This window comes from Labeo rohita, chromosome 12 (assembly GCF_022985175.1).
Source record: "Labeo rohita strain BAU-BD-2019 chromosome 12, IGBB_LRoh.1.0, whole genome shotgun sequence".
Lineage (NCBI taxonomy): Eukaryota > Metazoa > Chordata > Actinopteri > Cypriniformes > Cyprinidae > Labeo > Labeo rohita.
In genome coordinates this window covers 19,259,200-19,275,212 of record NC_066880.1, presented here as the reverse complement: position 1 = coordinate 19,275,212, position 16,013 = coordinate 19,259,200, and the positions used below count along the sequence as shown (strand labels likewise).

The following is a 16,013-nucleotide window of genomic DNA, read 5'->3' as shown; positions in this document are numbered from 1 at the left end:
CTCATATTAATAAACAATATTATTTTTTTGTATTTAGGCATCCATTGTGCATTAGTTTAGTAGAATAAAGATTACACATTTTGCATGTTATTGCTCTGCAAGTCGTGCACTCTAATCTTGGAATTAATGTGATTTTGTGCAGTTTTATATTAAGCCGCTTTTGGCTTTTGTGTTTTATCCACAAGCATAACTGCTACTGGGTACTGAGATGTAAATAAATGACCACTCCATTCTGGTTTGTAGGTGTATAGGGCAGAAGCACATTAAGTTATGATTGCTGAGAAGTAGCTAAAACAATCTGACATCAATTAAGATATTTTTCACAAAACAGAAATCTCACAAGTCATTCTTTATATGTAAAAAGGAAACCCCACCCTTTACAAAACCAAACACATCCCGTCGTCACATACATGTTCATTCACTCCAACAAAATGCTGTAAACATAGTGAGAGAAAATATTACAATTTCAGACATTAAGGCCGTTTCCTCTCACTCAACGTATTGTACACTGTATACATTTACTTTGACATGCTACAGTAAAATGAAGTTGAATATAACCATTTTCATGTTTTGTTTTGCTGAAGAAAAAAAAAAGTTGACAAATGTTCAGAGAACATGGTCTACATTACGAGTGGCTTTACAGAAAGTGTCTCTATTGAACTCCTGATACAGGACCAAAAACAAACAACTGATAGTACAGTTCAACTTAAATTCACAGTATTATCTTGACTAAAATCAAAGCGGATTCAAGAAAACTAAACAAGTGAGAATTAAAAACAAAAAAGACACAATGAACTTGCATTCTAGATAGGTTTGATTGAGGAATTTCAGATAGAGAGAGTAATACAGAGAGATGCTAAAAAAAAGAGAGACAGCAAAGCAAACATCTTATGTCCTCAAGTGTGTCCAGGTTAACTGTGATGTAAGTGCACATGTAGCATTAGCAAAGGCTGCTCCTTTGAGACAGTTCTCTCAACCGATATGTGAAAATGGTGACATCATAACTTGAAGCCAAGAGACAAGCAGTCTTTCTCCGCCGATGCAGCATATAAATGTTCTTGTCGTTCCCAGGTCTGATTCCTTAAAGGGAGCGCTTGTCTCATCTTCACAAGTGAGAAAATCCTGAGTCTGTATGTCTGAGCAGCAATTCTGATGTTAAGCTCCAGGCTTTAGTTTTAATCGCATATATTAACTTTATATATAATTTTTTTTTCCATGATCAAAGTTCATTTATGTACAGTGTACTAAAAAATCCATAGCCTTAAAAATAAAACAAAAAAAGAAAAAAAATGCAACTTTAAAATTCATCTTGTGGTAAAAATACAGTATGTTCTAAATGTTAAGCACCATGTCAGGAACTGTAGCTGTAGATTTTGTCTTTCACATGCTTGCATGGGTGGTTTTCAGAGTCTTTAATTAAAGAGAAAGGGAACGAGACAATTAGAGCTGAGCTTATTTTGTTTTGGTAAAAAAAAACAAAACAAAACACAAAAGCAGAATTTCTTACCTTAGGTGTGACCAAGAAATCACTTTCCCTTTAGTGAGGATGTGTGGATTTCTGTGAAAACCAGAGACCAGTCAGAGTTGTACAACTACAACCATCATAAATACATACAAAATGAATGTATTTATGCAACAGTTTTTTTTTTTATATTTCATATAATATTTTACATATAATTCTAAACTTCAACACATTACATTACATTCAATGTGAGAAATGTGGCTACTTTAGCTTAGAATCCAGGGGCTGGTTGCACCAGCTGGACATACACCCGGTTATAAGACTAGGCTGGACGTAAAATGCGCTTTAAGTCGTGTGTAGAATTTATACCTGTCTGAGACTACATCTTATGCCTAGTCAAAGGTAGGCATAAAGTGAAAGTAGGCTAAAATGCACAATTGTCACGTAAATTCATATTTACCTCAGGAATGACATTCATTGTACATAAATTTGTACATTGTACATTCGATAGCTAGAAAAATATAGTATAAGTATTGTATGACATTCATTATATTTTACTTAACCTGTCGCCTTTATTTTTAGTGTTAGTCTGAAGCAATATGTCATGGGAATGTGTAGGGAGACCTCAGATACAAAAACACAGACTTGTTAGGAAATATTTAGGTTAATGAAATAATTTCACGGTGGCTTCACTTGTTATGATGTCTTGAGCAATTCAGTTTTATATTAGTTGTTGCAGCCGTTACTGCGTGGATGACGTCTCAGCTGTCACTGTGGGAGAATGTGTTGGCGTGGACGTGCATCGTCTAGTTGCGCCTGATTGTAGTTTTAGCTGGTGCACCAGGTGTAAATATTTATCGTAACGTAGGACATCGCAAAGCCCAGCGTAGTGCTTACATCCAGCTTTTATACGTCTAGCAACTGGCCCCTGTATTTTTGGTGGTTGAATTATGATAAAACGTAGAGAGTCTACTCACTTCAGCATCTGAAAGGGTCCTGTGACCGACACCGTCCACGTCTCCATTTCCATTTGAGTGTGTCTTTGTGCTGTTGACAGTGGTACAGTGATCTAAATATTTGTATTTCATGTCTTTCTCCATCCCAGTATGACAAAGATCAAGTTCACTTCCACTGTAACAGCTCAGGCCATTAGCTGAAGAAAAGAATAAAAAAAAAAATTAAATTAAGTGTGGTTGTGGATGTTTGTGAGCCTGGAAAAGGTTTGAGTAAAAGACAGTAAATTTGTACATTTGTTTTCAATTACTGGTAAACCTGTTCAACCATGTTCATATCACTCAAAACGCCCTGTTTATGTCTTGTATTTGAAACACAAACACATTTTTTTTCTGGCACAGAATGGAAAAAGACAGCATGGGTTATTTTTAATATTAAATTAAATATTTTAATGTTTTAATAAAAAAGCAACTCAACGTCATGTAAATGTTTGCGTATTATGTAAATTGCATTCGGCAGTGGTCATTGTATAAAAAAAAAAAAACATTTGTTACACAAAAATCCTTATAATTATGGCAATGGAAATTTGGGAGTAAAATGTGCTAAGCTGTCATTAAAATTTCATGACAAGGCAAATTTTAATATTAAAAATGTGCTTTTTTCCTTTCTGAAAAATGACCTTGATGAGTAAAAATGTGCAAAACAAAAGTATGGCATTTCCTGAAGCCTATTTTTTTGTCCACTTTGCTCAGTTCAAAAAGACATCAAGTCTAAACTGTTAACTATTAAGCACCTTTGTGTCCATTGAGCTGTTGCTGGTCCTCCACATGGTCTCGGTGGACATTGTGAAGAGACTCAGAGCTGTGGTGCTGACTTCCTTTCTCTGCACCATTCCTAGCTCTAGAATCATGCTCTTCCCGCCTCGGACTGACGTCTCTCCTAGCGTGAGGCCTCTCCTCATCCTCCCTCCTCTTCTTTTTCTTTTTCTTCTTCTTCTTGTGTCTTTTGGAGCTGCTATCCTCATTGCCATCAGATAGGTCCTTCTCTGAGTGCCTATGAGTAAAAAAGTCAAAATGATAAACTAGTCTTTTATTTATTTATTTTTTAATTCTTAAAATTTTTTATTCCCACCCAGTCAAATATTTAAGACAGTGTTTTAGTGCCATGTTAAAAAAAGATTACGAGATTAAAGTCAAAATATGAGAATAAAGTCGGAATATTTCGAGAATAGTCAAAATGCTTCGAGAATAAAGTCGAAATTACGAGAATAAAGTTGAAATATTTCCAGAATAATTTCATGTCTTCAATTGCATTCGTTATTCGCCAGGCACCCAAAAATAGCAATAAGCTTTGTGCTTTTGGTACTTCTAAAACAAAGTCTCAGCTTTCAGAATCTGTCAGTTTTATAGCGAAATACAAACAACGTGTCTTGCAATAATGTGATTTTCATGCTCTTTAATGTGGCGTGACAGAACACTGTATTCATGTGGATCAATTTATTAAATTATACTGTTTTCTTTGATAAAAAATAACACCACCTACTCTGCAAAAACACCTGTGGCATCCAACCTTTCATTCCTCACATGTATTTAATTAAAAATTACAATAAAACGTTCTGAAGGTTCAAGTGGACTCCAACTTGTTAACATAAGTTTCATTGTCGTCTCTTCTGAGGTATATAACGTTAAGTGAGTATTCACAAGCTGTTTTATTCAAGGTATAATACAGTAAATGATCGGAAATAATATTTAACGTCTTCCATTCATTATTTGTAACGCGCCAGCAACCCAGTAATCGCAATAATTTTGTGCTTTGTTGCTTTTAATATAACACAGCTCAGCTTTCAAATTCAGATTTCAAATTATAAATGTGTCTCTCTTTATTTCAAGTTTATAGCAAGATATAAAAGTGAAGGAACATCAGAAGGCATGAAAAAAAAAAATTAAATGTCTCATTATTGTAACCAGAAAGATGACTGACCTACATGCTGCTTGAACTAAAGCGAATACAGCGATCTGTCACGCCACATTAAAGAGCATGAAAAACACATTATTATATGACATATTGTTTGTATTTCGCTATAAAACTGACAGAATTTGAAAGCTGAGACTTTGGAATATCTCCCAGTGCTCCCAATCTGCGCCATTTGCATGCACAATAGACTTGAATATGCTCTCAAAATTTTGTAACTTTAATCTCATAATTGCTACGACTTGATTGTCGTAACATTACAACATGATTGTTATAACATTCTATAAAGTCGAAATACTACAAAAATAAAGTTGTAAAATATTTCGAGAATAAAGTAGAAATACTTGGACTTCATTCTTGTAGTATTTCAACTTTATTCTTGAAATATTAGAGAGGAACATTAAGTATGCTAGTAGAAATGACTTACCTGTGCTTTTCTTTGTTTCGCTTTTTCTTTTTGGATTTCTTTGCTCGGCACTCATCAGAGCTTTGTCTCGCATCAGCCGATGGACTGCGTTTCCGCTTGTAATGTCCGGGCAGTGGGCTGACAGAACGTGGAGATGAGGGTTTTACTTTTGAACCATTCACTGTATGGGACGTCCTTCCATAACCACCATCCTCCCCACGATGGCTGTGACTGGAATATCCATCCCGGTTATGGTGTCCGGAAGGACGATAAACGTCACTCACAAATCTCCTATCCCTACTCCGGTCGCGTTCCTCTCTTGGTCTTCTTTGGGAATGGTAATGATCTCGACGGTGGTGTGAGAACCTGTCCCAGTGTCTCTCACCTTCACGATCTCGGTGATGCCGTTCTCTACTGGTGGAACGCTCCCTGAAAGGACGACTCTCGCGATAACTATGACCATAGCGGCTCCGGCTTCTTTCGTTGTAGTCCCTATAGTGCCTGTGCCGGTCCCTGTCTTTCAGAGTTGAAGAAAAGTGTGGCCGCTCTAAAACCCTATTCCGGTCTTCACCCCGTCCATCTCCAGAGCCAAACTTGTCTATGTGTGATGGCTTTGACTCTTTGCTTTCTCCTTCACTGGACCTAAACTCCTCCTTTAACCTGCGTGGACTTGTGTGACCATCACCAGCATGGAGGCTGAGACTGTTGTTGCCCTGAAGATGTGACATGCCAACTGCTGCATGGGTGTCATGGTCCTGAATCGACTGAGCTTTTGAAGCTGTCTGAGCCTTAAGGTCAGTGTCCACAGTCTTTGAGACCAATGAGGCATTAGATGAAGATGCAGACTGTACCTGTGAAGCAGACTGAGATGAAGAGTCTGAAGAAGAGCTCATCCTTTTTCTTGAAGGTGAGAGACAAGGCTGGCCATCAGTACTTGGTGGTTTGGAGCTGTTGGATGGATGAATGAATGAATTAATGAAGAAAACCCAAAGAGAGTTTAGTCTATCACAGCGGTTCTCAAAGTGTGGTACGAGTACCAGTAGTGGTGCACAGAGGAATCACTAAATTAATTATAAATTAATGTTAAAACACAATACATTTTGACTTACTGATCTTTTTTAGTAAAGTTTTTTTCCCCAATTGAGTACAGTGTAGTTTTTATTTAATTTTAAGGTACAACACATTTTAATTTAAAGGAGAAGTCCCCTCCAGAAGAAAAATATACAGATAATGTACTCACCCCCTTGTCATCCAAGATGTTCATGTCTTTCTTTCTTCAGTTGTAAAGAAATTATGTTTTTTTAAAGGAAAACATTTCAGGATTTTCTCTATGTAATGGACTGATATGGTGCCCCAAGTTTGAACTTCCAAAATTCAGTTAGTTTAAATGCGGCTTCAAACGATCCCAAATGCGGTTGTAAACGATTCCAGCCGAGGAAGAAGGGTCTTATCTAGCGAAACGATTGGTTATTTTCATTTTAAAAATACAATCTCAAATGCTCATCTTTTTTTGCTCTCCCTGAACTCTGTGTATTCTGGTTCAAGACAGTTAGGGTACGTGGAAAAACTCCAATCGTATTTTCTCCCTCAACTTCAAAAATCATTTCAAAAATCACCCTACATTGCTGCAAAAGTACTGACCCAGTCTTTGCAAAGTGAACTTGAAGATCAAACACCTTTAATAAAAAAGGTAAAACAGCAATATAAGACAATTTTAAAGTTAAGCGGGAACATGAGATGGGAGTTTTTCGATAAACCCTAACTGTCATGAACCGGAAAAAAACTGAGTTCAGGTACAGCAAGACAAGATGAGCGTTTGACATTAAAAAGTATATAAATTGCATTATTTTTATGAAAATAACTGATCGTTTTGCTAGATAAGACCCTTCTTCCTTGGCTGGGATCGTTTACAACTGCATTTGCGATCGTTTGAAGCCACATTTAAACTAAATTTTGAAAGTTCAAACTTAGGGCACCATAGAAATCCACTATATGGAGAAGAACAATTTCTTTACGACTGAAGAAAAAAAAGACATGAACATCTTGGATGACAAGGGAGTGAGTTCATTATCTCACCCCCTTGGAAGTGAACTTCTCCTTTAATCATTATTTAAGTTTATTTACCTTCTTATTGTAAGCATAGTGGAGTGTTAATGTTCAAACTGTGTATTTACAATGTTAAACTGGCTGACAACAATAAATGTTCTTATTAGAAATAAAAGCCTCATCTTTGAACTGTGCAGAGCTGTAGCTGAATAGTTAGGCCTATTATGCTACAGTATTTTATTGCTGTTCATTATGGTGGTACTTGAAGAGCCAAATATTTTCTGAGGTGGTATTTGGTATAAAACGTTTGAGAACCACTGGTCTATCAGAAACCTGCTAATTGTAACAATGAAAAACTAGGTACATACTGCTATTAAAGTTTTGGCTGTTAAGCATTTTTATGTTATGGCCAAAAACCCATAAATGGCCCATACTGAAATTAGGCTGTGCCCTAAACATTTTTTAAAAAAATAACCCCTGTTAACAATGTGACCAGTAATGTCTAATTTGTCAGCAAATCAATTGTTGTGTAGACTGACTTTACAGACTGGGAAAAAAAAGTTCTATCAATATACCATCTCGCTGCTAACAAATTATTTCTTTTGTTAAGAATGTTTTGCATTTCACTAATTTTCATGGCAAAAAATATTCATATGCACAAAAGTGTGACCATGGACCACAAAACCAGTCATATGGATAATTTTTTTAATTGATATTTATACATAATCTGAAATCAGAATAAATAAGTTCTCCATTGATGTATGGTTTGCTTGGATAGGACAATATTTGGCCGAGAAAATCTGGATTCTGAGGTTGCAAAAAAACAAAATATTGAGGAAAATCACCTTTAAAGTTGTCCAAATGAATTTCTTAGCAATGCATATTAACAATCAAAAATTAAGTTTTGATAAACTTACAGTAGGAAATTTACAAAATTTCATCATGGAACATGATCTTTACTTAACATCCTAATAACTTTTTGGCATAAAAGAAAAGTCAATAATTTTGACCCATACAATGCATTGCTGGCTATTGCTACAAATACACCCATGCATGCTACTTATGACTGGTTTTGTGGTCCAGGGTCACAAATGTGTTTTGCCTTACCACTGAAGAAAAAAAATTGAGGAAAATGTTTTGAGGAAAAAACACACACATACACACACAAAAACAAAAGTAAAACTGATCATTTTAAATGCTACAAGCAGTAGCACTTACAAACCACATTTTGAACTGAATTAAAGTCATAAATAGTAGATGAAAAACTTAAATTATAAATGCTGGCTTGGCAACTACCTGAAAAAACTGTTTATTAAAAATAAAAACTAAAACAAAAACATAACAAAAAATAAAAAAAAATAAAACTAGACTAAAATTAAAATGAGAAATTATAAAAATAAAAGCTAATTGTAAATATTTCTAAAATAACACTGGCTACAATTTTAGGCATCACAACAATGTACATGATGAAAAATAGATATTCATTAAGATTAAATAAATAAAAAAAGACAGAAGGCAGTGTTTGAGCATCTCACCTTGACTCACTGTATCCAGGATTTGAACTGAATTGCAAGTCTGAACTATTAGACGGATTAGCAATCTGTGATGAAGAATGTGATGCACCCACAACCTGAAAAAAAAGCAAAGAATAAAAAAAAAAAAAGACTTTAGCAAAAAAAATAAAAATAAAATAATAATAATAAATTATATATATAAGTTTTGTACCTTGTCAGCATGATTAAAACCATTGGCTTTGTGGAGGCCATTCTGCGAGTTATGAGCAGGTCCTGATCCATTTTCATGTACATGTAACTCTGGAAAGCCATTAGATCCATTTGTCTTCTGGGTTAGCTGAGGCAGTGAACTGGAATTGTGAGACTGGGTGTCATCCCTTACCCCATTCCCATTAGTTATCTTGGGAGCAAGATAAGGCTTAACTGATCCGTTCTCCAAGGCTCCAGCCTCTTGGTCAGATTCCTCAGAGGATTCCTGACCATAAGGAACCAAGAAAGAAGCTCCAGTGTGAGTTCCATTGACCTGCGGGAAGCCTGAGGTAGACGCTGAGGTGCTGGAAGATGTGGGCTGAGAGTGAGAGGCTGAAGATAAAGAGCAGTTAGGGTTTGACTGGGTCTGAGTAGGTCTCACAGGCTTGCCCTGACCAATGAGAAAAGTCAACTTCGGCCTCTTGGATAATTCAGGAATGCCCATGGGCCGAACAAGTGACGTAGAAGAGGATGCTGATGCAGAAGAGGATGTATGAGATGGGCCAGAGCCTAATTTGGTCACACCACAGAAATTTCTGTTGGGTTTGGAGCCACCATGGTATTCTTTTGAAGAACCATTCCCGTTTACGTACGACGAGCTCTGTGAAGAGAAACAGCAAACCTAGCTAAGCTTTAGGGCTAAATTGCTGAAACATTGTCATTTATTTGAATATGTTATTGTCTTGCAGTACCTTCAGCATATGAGGTGGCAGCTGAGGGCCAATGAAGGATGTGGAGGTGAACTGAGGCCCGTTCATCTTGACTGGAATGGATGGTCGAGGAGATGACTGGCCTGGAGTATGATTCATCTGGCTAAAATCACTTCCGTTTTTCGCATCAGGTGACCTGAATTGAAATAAGCATTGTACTGATGAGACTCACCCTTAGCTCCACAAACACAAATTATCCATTTAAGTCATGAGAATGGAATTAAACCTTTACCTGATGTAGAACAGCAAGTAAGCTTGTTGATTGAGCACGGTTCTTATATCGCTCAGAGATACCGATGAGTCGTTCATCTGATACCACTGCCCATTGCTAGCCTGAAATAGAAGATCATATTAATTATACATACATTATGTAGTAAGCACATAAAAGAGGATGCAGGTCTGTACTTGACAGCTTACCTTAATGTAGCAGTAATAGTGTCCAGCATGGCAACTAAAGCCAGAATGAACCAGCACAGCATATAAAGCATAGATTTGTGGGTCCCCATGAGTCTGAGACATGAATGGGCGCAAATCTAGATACTCTGTGTATCTCACATCCTGTGAAGGATTAAAAATTATATTTAAGGCTCGCAAAATGAACGCATTAACTGATGACATTTTAATGTTGTTAAAAATGTATTTAATACATTTAAGCACATTGACCTAGCCTGATTAAAGGTCCTGCAACAAGGCAATATGTTAAAAATATGGATGATTGATCTGGTCACACCAGTTTGTCCAGGATCTTAGCAAGCAGTTACAAAATGATCTGCCAGACTTTTGTATTATGACCTTTATGCAGTGTACCTTTGTGATTTTTCCTCCATTGAAGTTGGTAAACCGCTTCAGTGAGATGGTGAGAACATTAGAACTGCGATGAATGGTAAATCTCTTTGAGGCGGTAACCATTTTCTTGCATCTGCCAAGACAAAAGATGATTACTATAAGCTTAAATGAAAGTGAAAATAAAAAAAAAAAACAATTCCACATGGACAAACGATTTAGTCTCTAACTGCAGTATTTCATTAAGATAATTCATTAAGACCGGTCATAAAACAGGCTACAACTGAAAGGCGGCCCTTGTCAAGAGTGGCCACTGCGAATGTACGGTAATTGTACATTAAACTTACTTGGAGCATTTATAAGCATTGTCCCCATCAAGTTGCTCAGCCTTAACAAACTGCTCAAATGCCTTACTGAGTGTCTGAGCCGTCTGCAAATAAACATTCATATGATCACTATTGTAACCATGATAAAAATTACTTGCTTTAGCTGTAAGATAAATTTAAAATAAATTTGAAACTTTTAATCACCTTTATCTCCAGTGAAATATCCAGGTATGGGTCAAAAGTATCTGAGACTGCTTTGCAACTCAAACATTTGACTGTGAAAAAAGAAATGTGCATAAACAGTCTACCAACAGATTCTATAAAACATACACATAATATTCATCAAACTTCTAGACACTAAAAGTGTCTTTTTATAAATAATAGTTGCAACATGTCATTCAGAAAAAATAAAATTAACCTTAAACCAAATCAAAACAAACAAAAATCTGATGACCTACCTCTGGATCTCAGATAACCCCCAAATATCTGATGTACAAAAGTGGTTGCCTGAGTTTGCCTGTCCAATCTGACAATAAATTAAAATAATGTAGTGTTAGACTGGCTATCCAGCTTAACGCAAAAGTTTGGGAACCCCTTGCAGAATCTGTGAAAATTTCAATAATTTTACCGAAATAAGAGAGTTCATAAAAATGCATGTTATTTTTTTTTAGTTAGTACTGTCTTGAGTAAGATATTTTACATAAAAGATGTTTACATATAGTCCACAAAACCAAAAAAAAAAAAAAAAAAAAAAATTGCTAAAGTTATTAAAACAACCCCCTTCAAAAGTTTGAGAACCCTTGGTTCTTAATACTGCGTGTGGTTATCTGGATGATGTGCAACTGTTTTTTTGTTTAGTGATGGTTGTTAATGTGTCCCTTGTTTGTTCTAAACAGTTAAACTAAGCACCGTTCAGAAAAGTCCTCCAGGTTCTGCATTTTTGCATATTTGAATCCTTTCCAGCAGTGACTGTATGATTTTGAGATCCATCTTTTCACACCGAGGACAATTGAGGAACTCAAACACAACTATTAAAAAAGTTCAAACATTCACTGATGCTCCAGAAGATAACACAATGCATTAAGAGGCAGGGGGTAAAAACTTTTGAACAGGATGAAGATGTCTACATTTTTCTTATTTTGTTGAAGTATCATTTACAGAAGATATCTGCATGTTTCCTGGAAGTTTTTCACCCCCTGGCTCTTAATGCATCATGTTTCCTTCTGGAGCATCAGTGAATGTTTGAACCTTTTTAATAGTTTAATTTGAGTCCTTTAATTGTCCTCAATGTGAAAAGATGGATCTCAAAACCATATAGTCACATATAGGAATGGGTTCAAATATGCAACAGATGCTGGAAAACTGAAGAATCTGCAGGACCTGAAGGATTTTTCTGAAAAACAGTGCTCAGTTTAACAAACAAGGGACTCACGAACAACCATCACAAAGCAAAAAAAAAAAAAAAAAACAGATGTAGATCATCCAGGTAACCATACACAAAAACTTTTGAAGAGGGTTATTTTAATAATTGCAAAAATATAAAATATCTTACTCAGGATAGTACTAAATAAAAAAATAACACACATTTTATATGATCTCTCTTATTTTGTTAAAATCATTCACAGATTCTGCAAGGGGTTCCCAAACTTTTGCATAAAACTGTAAGTAAGCAGTCATTACAGGTAATGCACTGATGAATGAGGAAGTATTTATTTCATGCCTTATAATGCTAGTAAACTGGCAAACAAAATTGTGAAAATGTGTGAACTCACTTGCTTCCAGGCAGGCAGGACTTTTGCATAGCATCCACTGTGTACCTCAAAAACTCATGGGCATCTTCTTGACTTCCATGTCTGAAATGCTTTCCAATCCCTGAGGATAAGAACAAAAGATCAGTGGACCATAAATAACGGTCACCCTGGACCATTCCTTATCACTTAACTAGCAAAAGCACTATAGCTGTGCTGCTTGTTTTCATACAAACTTCAAGGTTTAACTTTAATAATTACCTTGTCAAAACCCTCAACTCTTATCTAGCACTAAATGTGTTTTGACCATATTTGGAATTGTTCTTTGTGTGTAGCACTTGAGTGTTATATTAATAGTTCAGCAGGATAAATTGTAATTTTGTCAAATTATTTAAAATCAAATGTTACATCTTTAATGAGCACTCACGTTTTAGCTCATTAAGCACACCGAGAGGCTTAAATACGTTTCCAGAGTTGGCGAACACTTGGGTGACGTGATTTTGCATGGTACACATCATGCAGAACCCAGGCTCATGACCTGCATGTAAAGAGGAAGAATGTACAGCGTTAGAACAAAGCCATGCCAAGCATTATGTGCAACACTGCAAAATCTTACATGTTTTGGTATGCTCTCTGGTCAGCATGTAGTTGGCAAGGGGAGCCGTGTAGGTCAGACACTGCAGGGTAGAGTTCAAGAAACATGTGTTGCCCATGTTTTGGAGACCTGCTCCAACGCGTTGGCCCTGGTTCCACTTCAAGCAAAGCCGCTCTGGGGAAAACAGGACTTTTTGAGGAAGAGCAATGCCATCCCCACTGGTCATGACCACTGCATAGTGCAAAAAAGAAAAACAGACATATATTACACAAACAATTTAATATAACTGACTGCTGTACTTTAAGCGTGGTGATATAAAAACTTTCTAACATCATCAGTAATGAAAAGCACTCGCCTTGCTCTCGGGGCTTTTCGACTTGAAGTGCTGTGTTATTACTACCGTTCACAGTAACTCCAATGGTCGGGGCCATACAGGCAGTCTTGGCCCTTGAAAGCTCAGTGGCAGAAGGGCCAACACTCCAGCTCGAACTACTGCTCTCCATGTCTCTGGAAGAGAAAGGTGTCAGGGAGCTGGAGTGCTTGCACCGCACTGACTCCAGGTCAGGTTTCTCTGGAGGTTTGTCAACTATGGTCATTATTCATTTTCTGTGGAAAAACAGACATGTGTGTCAGCTTAATGATTTTTGACAACATGGACAGATTTTTCAGTTGCATGTGAAGTGGTTCAAGGCACAGGTTCAGGTGAAGCTAGTCTCAGTGTCAAATGCAACAGGTACCCGAGAGGAAAGCAAAACTCTCTAGCACAAAGTTGCTTTGCTCCTCAGAAGTGAAGATGTCTATAGTGTAAACTGCCTTTGACTTGTTTTAAACACAAACAGATATATTCATAAAACTAATGTCGCAACAAACTCTTTGAACAATTCAGAACAATAAATTGTGACCCTGGACCACAAAACCACTCATAAGTAGCAAAGGCTATGCAACAATAGCCAATAAACCATTGTATGGGTCAAAATGATCAGTTTTACTTTTATGTCAAAAAGCATTAGGATATTAAGTAAAGATCATGTTCCATGTAAATTTCCAACCTAAATATAGCAAAACTTCCTCTTTGATTAGTAATGTGTTGCTAAGAACTTCATTTTGGACAACTTTAGAGGCGATTTTCTCAATATTTAGATTTTTTGCACCCTCAGATTACAGATTTGCAAATAGTTGTATCTCGGGAAAATATAGTGCTAACAAACCATACATCAATAAAAAGTATATTTAAAAAAAAAAAAAAAAAAAAAAAAAAGGCCGGTTTTGTGGTTCAGGGTCACTAATATATCAGTATCAGTCGTTGTTCATGTTACAGCACGGGGTCAGTGTAAACAATTGCTAATAATACCATTTTATACATTATATATAAATACAGTAACGTTTGGGCTCGGTTTAAGTCTCTGTGACTTTTTTTACAAATGAAAATACTGTCTTTCGGGATATTTAATAAATACACAGCCATTTAATTTTAAAGTTTATACTTATGTCAAACTAAAAACTACATCACTTCATAAAAACATACAGTCATATTACTTCGGAACAAATAAATACAACGCAGAAAGACTAAATATCATTAATAAAGCGTCTAAGAAGATAACGAGAAAACATCGCGCCAAAGTGAAAGTACAACTAATATAAGTGAACGTTGAACTCTAAACATACTAGTCGACCCTTACAATGCTAACAACATCTAAAATCGTATATATTTCTTTTCTTGTGGACGACAAAACAAGATTAGCTCGAATAAACCAAATATTTGGTGTACGTTACTAACGTTAGCCGGTGTGTGTTGATCTATTGAGCTGAGCGCCAGCATGGGCCCGTGGCCTCGGCTACTTCATGATAGCTATAGTTTACAGTAAACTGTCATATCAACACGTTCCACAATAAAACCACAGCTAAAATGTGTGTACCTTCGATTACGTCGTCAGACTCTATGACACTCAAAACACAGTTCAAGCACTACAGTGGCGGTTTCGTGTGTGATTTTTGCATGAGGAAATGATCCTGTAGTACACTCTCCGCACGTCCGCCAACTGTTATCTGGCGTGCTCGGCTAAAGGCTTCGCATGCGAGATAGGCCTCTGCCGCACGTTATTTATACACGAAATACTATAAATATATGTATTTGTAGTGGTATTAAGAGTATGGAAATACTTGTCAGAGAAATGTAACTAGCTAGCCACCTTTTCTGTTGGCGCGAGAAGTTCGGAGTAATTTAAAGACCGCCGTGTTGTAGCTACAAACGCCATGGTAACGGCGAAACGTAACAATACAGATAGAACACGGCGTGAACACGGTCACGCACTTCCAGAAGCCTGTCTGTGAATCAAGATGATGTTGATTTACGTGGTGTGTCCCTTCAAAAACACAAACAATACAACAGTACAACATTTAATCAGCCAAATTTCGATTTTAAACGCAAACAGGTAGAAAGGAGGGGCACGGTATTTAAAATTCACCGGTGCCTTAGCCGAGAAAGCAACGCCGCCGAAAGACTCATTGCGAAACCCGGTGTTTTCAATTTCGTGCCACGCAATAAACGCAACCACACAACACGCGCTCTCCAAAAATCACCAGCAGCAATCAAATGTCATATTTTGACCAAACAATGCACGTACCTGTAAATTTATGATTAATTTAAATGAGTTCATCCATTCTAAAATCCAAAGAGCGTCCGGCGGTGAACAATGACGTAGTTTCCCCACGGGTCCATCCGGGTACTTTCGTAATGTCAGCCAACCCTGTGTTGTGTGGATGTGGCCTTATTAAACGCGGCCGTCAAGGCAGTTGAATGTCTTTGTTGTTGTCAACTCGTCGACAAAGAAAGAATTTCATTTACAATAACGATTCAAACAGGAGGATAAATTCAGAGGAGTAGTGTTTCGTAAACACTTATATTACTGTAGAGGCGTTTTGTAGTGGGTAATGGATCGTACGGTAGGTTGTGGCATCTCATTATCCACCATGAACATTATTTTTTTCTTATGTAATCTCAATGTGTTATTTCCAAGTTAAAGTTTAAATTGTGCAATATCAATATACACTGCATCATTATCATGAATATTTTAATACCCCAAGGTCACTGATAAGGCTCCAAAAGTTATTTTAGTGATGTGATAGCACAGAAATGCATTAATAATTAAGTTTAAAATGTAATAAAGTCATCATAAGTATTACAATTATACATATTTCTGCAGTAACATGTCATTACTCTATATAAATATATCTCTAAATGTACAAGTT

The 16,013-nt window shown here is 36.6% G+C and overlaps 1 protein-coding gene across 2 annotated transcripts; it reads right to left on the bottom strand.

The window, feature by feature from the left end:
• Positions 1 to 334: 334 nt before the first annotated feature.
• On the bottom strand, positions 335 to 15,598 carry usp42 (ubiquitin specific peptidase 42). 2 transcript variants are annotated; one of them, XM_051124415.1, is made up of 19 exons: positions 15,389 to 15,598; positions 13,120 to 13,370; positions 12,786 to 12,995; positions 12,597 to 12,707; positions 12,194 to 12,293; positions 10,880 to 10,947; positions 10,626 to 10,696; positions 10,443 to 10,525; positions 10,120 to 10,231; positions 9,730 to 9,870; positions 9,545 to 9,645; positions 9,295 to 9,448; positions 8,565 to 9,203; positions 8,375 to 8,469; positions 4,815 to 5,741; positions 3,210 to 3,469; positions 2,440 to 2,615; positions 1,508 to 1,558; positions 335 to 1,410 (listed from the first exon to the last, which is right to left on the bottom strand). In XM_051124415.1, exons 2-18 carry the CDS (start codon positions 13,358 to 13,360, stop codon positions 1,538 to 1,540), a joined length of 3,510 nt encoding a protein of 1,169 aa, XP_050980372.1. In that variant the 5' UTR covers positions 13,361 to 13,370; positions 15,389 to 15,598; the 3' UTR covers positions 335 to 1,410; positions 1,508 to 1,537. The 2 variants fall into 2 exon arrangements, with proteins under 2 accessions (XP_050980372.1, XP_050980373.1); XM_051124416.1 differs by lacking the exon at positions 15,389 to 15,598 and adding an exon at positions 14,681 to 15,072.
• Between the last annotated feature and the right edge of the window lie 415 nt (positions 15,599 to 16,013).